We start from the raw sequence: 3,029 nt of genomic DNA, 5'->3' as shown, positions 1-3,029 counted from the left end.
GGTTTAGAGCTCCAACAGGACCGGGTTTAGAGCTCCAACAGGACCAGGTTTAGAGCTCCAACAGGACCGGGTTTAGAGCTCCATCAGGACCGGGTCCAAACAGAACTGGGGTTAATTAACAACTGAAACAGCCGTTAAAGAAAAGAGTTTTTATTTTTCTCACAGATCTGTGAACAGTTTGTGCAGCATCTTGTTTCCCTTTTGTTTGATGTGTTCGAAGCAGAACTGCTTCTGGTCCTGGTTCTGGACCTGATCCTGGACCTGGTTCTGGTCCTGGTCCTGTTCTGCATTAATAGTCCATAAAAAACGAATCCGTCCTTTTCGTCCCGCCGTCCCTCCAGCTGGTCCCGGATCAGAACCGTTTGTCCTCCGGCAGCGTGGCCACCATCACCTCCGTGTTCCCAAAGTCCCAGAACGCCGTCATGTGGAAGGCCATGTTGGAGAAGACCACCAGGTACTCGAAGGCGGCGAAGACGGTGTAAACTGGAGGACAGAGAGGCGGAGTCAACACAGGAAGGACGGCGCGCAGGGACGAGGTGGACGCAGGGACTCACCTCCCGTCTCGCAGAACTTGTTGTGGCGTCTGAAGAAGTAGGCGGCGACGGCGCAGCAGCTTACGTTGAAGAGGAAGAGCCGCAGCTTCCAGATGTAGGACGTCTTCTCCTGAAAGGTCAAAGGTCAAAGGGGTCTGTGGAGGTTGTCAGAACGTGCTGACGGCGCTCACCTCGGGGTTGACGTAGTGTCTCCTGATCACGTGCCACAGCCTGCAGGTGATGAGCATGTGCAGCAGCGAGCTCGCTATGAAGGTGATGAAGCCGTTTTTATGGACCTCTGAAGAAAACAGGAAAGCCGTGTCAGGGTCGGTTTTGCCGCACCGGGCTCGGGCCGCGGCGGCGCCCTCCGTACTCACTGTAGGACTCGGTGGACGCCACGTAGGTGAGCAGCACCAGGCCCGTGTTCTCGGTGAGGCTGCAGATCAGAGCCAGCGCGCTCAGCAGCAGCTCCGGCAGCCGCGCCGAGAAGCGCCGGCGGTAGAAGTTGAAGTAGGCGACGGCCACCAGGTACCGCGGCGCCGAGTGCAGCCCGATGCAGCTGCGCCAGATGTAGCGCTCGGGCACGCGGCTGATGGCCGAGCTGATGGACGGCAGGTAGTTCGGAACCTGAAGACGAAAACAAATTTACTTCAGGAGTTTCCTGAAGGAACCAAAGAAGAAAATGATCCAGTTTAAGATATTCTGCTAACAGGAGGTTCTGTTGGTTCTGTTAGGTCAGGAGCTGAACGTTCAGGAACCACTGATCCACAGTCAGACGTGAGGCCGTCTGTCCAGAACCAGAACCTCAGAGAGCTGAGCTGAAACCAATGATGGAAAGAAGAGTGGGCCACAACTCCTCCACAACCAGGAACCACTGAGAGTTCTGCTGCTGGAGGAGGTTCTGCTGGGTCAGGACCTGGAACCAGGTTCTGTTGGGTCAGGAGCTGGACCCGGTTCTGTGGATCTGATGGTTCTGTTCAGGTTCTACTGGAATCATTTCAGAACCCGATGACCCGATCGGTTGTTTATGTTCTGATGAACCAGCTTTTAACCCGGGTGAAGAACAGAACCAGAACCAGAACCGGGCCGGAGTCGGACCCACCTGGCAGTGAGTGTACGTCGAGTCCTCGAAGTGGTAGAGCAGCGAGATGAAGACGCAGGCGATGAAACCCGTCACGGGGAGCAGAACCGTCGCCACGGCGAAGCTGGTGAAGGGCAGCCGGACCAGGGGCCGGTCCCGGTCCCGGTCCAGGCTGCTGTATGGGCCCTGGAGCATTCTGGGTAAAAACAGAGAGGATCCAGTTTAAACTGACTCAGAACCAGAACTCTCCCACTTTAAATATTAATATTTGACCACGTGCCTGTTTACCTGTACAGGTGTGCTGAGTGATGTCATCAGCCGGCGTTCCTCCTGAAGCTAACAGTTTGTTCTACCTGGCTGTGAACACGTCACTCACCTGTACAGGTGTTGGTCTGAAGGCTCACCTTCACGGGAGTTCGGTTCGGTTCGGGCAGCGGTTCCGGGTCGCTTCCATTGATCCTGTGTTAGCTCGGATTAGCCTCGCAGCTAAAGTTAGCTGTAGTTTAGCTGGTTTAGCTCTTCCTGTCAGCCTCTCTGCTCGCTTTAACGTCACAGAAACACCTTAAATTCATCCGAACATCGAGTTTAAAGGTCGAACCGGTCCGAACCGGTCCAACCCGGCTACAAGCTAACCGCTCACTTCCGCTTACAGCTCCTCCTTCACAATAAGAGCACTCAGGACTCACTTCCTGGATTTAGCTTCTCTTTAGCCGTCAGTTTGTTTGTTTTTTAAATAAACTTATTTTAAAACATTTTTTTCCTCCGGGCAACCAGACCTTCTGTAAAATCTGAAACTGGTTTTGATCCACAGTTTCAGACTTCCGTGTCTGTGACGTCATGAGGATCAGCTGATCCACATTTAACGGGAAACTGAAAGAAAAGTAAACAGACCAGAGAGCAACGATTTATTGCCTGAAAGACTTCATCTGACAGAAGTTCAGGAGGGTTTCTTTTCTCTTATTAACACAATAATAACTAAGTAAGTAAGTTTTTCTGTCATAGAAATCTGTCTGCAGCATTAATATTAAATTAACATTAATATATAAGTTTTTATTGGACATGACTGTAATGTATGGTAAATACCGATGTACTGTCACTTTAAGAGAGTGCTCGCAAAGGATTCTGGGAACCAATGTACGGGGGGTTAAGAGAACAGTTAAGTTAAATAAAGACGTTTTGAGTGAGACTAGCAGCACCCTCTTTTGTCTCAACATATGTACAACAAAGTACATTACATGGTGTCAGAAGAAAACGTTTCCTGCGCCTAAAAGGAAGTTATTGTCATGGCGAAGTTTAACCCACCGAGTGAATTCAAGTTTGACTGCCCTGTCGAGTGGCCGGAGTGGAAACAGATTTTCGCGCTACCGGTTAGCAACAAAGCTAAATAAGGACAATGGAGAAACACAAGTGAGTTC

The 3,029-nt window shown here is 51.0% G+C and overlaps 1 protein-coding gene across 3 annotated transcripts; it reads right to left on the bottom strand.

Annotated features, from left to right (window-relative positions):
* Positions 1-134: 134 nt before the first annotated feature.
* On the bottom strand, positions 135-2,426 carry pgap2 (post-GPI attachment to proteins 2). Of its 3 annotated transcripts, none has more exons than XM_025003540.2 (6): positions 1,991-2,426; positions 1,636-1,810; positions 911-1,160; positions 725-831; positions 555-663; positions 135-483 (listed from the first exon to the last, which is right to left on the bottom strand). In XM_025003540.2, exons 2-6 carry the CDS (start codon positions 1,807-1,809, stop codon positions 353-355), a joined length of 771 nt encoding a protein of 256 aa, XP_024859308.1. In that variant the 5' UTR covers position 1,810; positions 1,991-2,426; the 3' UTR covers positions 135-352. The 3 variants fall into 3 exon arrangements, with proteins under 3 accessions (XP_024859308.1, XP_024859307.1, XP_017260700.1); XM_025003539.2 differs by having other exon boundaries at positions 2,019-2,425; XM_017405211.3 differs by having other exon boundaries at positions 1,903-2,424.
* Positions 2,427-3,029: the final 603 nt, after the last annotated feature.

This window comes from Kryptolebias marmoratus, unplaced genomic scaffold, assembly GCF_001649575.2.
Source record: "Kryptolebias marmoratus isolate JLee-2015 unplaced genomic scaffold, ASM164957v2 Scaffold197, whole genome shotgun sequence".
NCBI lineage: Eukaryota > Metazoa > Chordata > Actinopteri > Cyprinodontiformes > Rivulidae > Kryptolebias > Kryptolebias marmoratus.
Note: the sequence above shows the minus strand (reverse complement) of the source record. Positions and strands in the feature narration are given on the sequence as shown.

Bases quoted from the DNA above. Each gene is read 5' to 3' on its own strand.
- pgap2 (XM_025003540.2), bottom strand. From the start codon at position 1,809: ATGCTCCAGGGCCCATACAGCAGCCTGGACCGGGACCGGGACCGGCCC. The intron at 1,161-1,635 runs GTGGGTCCGACT...TTTCGTCTTCAG, and splicing joins CGACGTACACTCACTGCCAG to GTTCCGAACTACCTGCCGTC. The intron at 832-910 runs GTGAGTACGGAG...TGTTTTCTTCAG, and splicing joins GGCGTCCACCGAGTCCTACA to AGGTCCATAAAAACGGCTTC.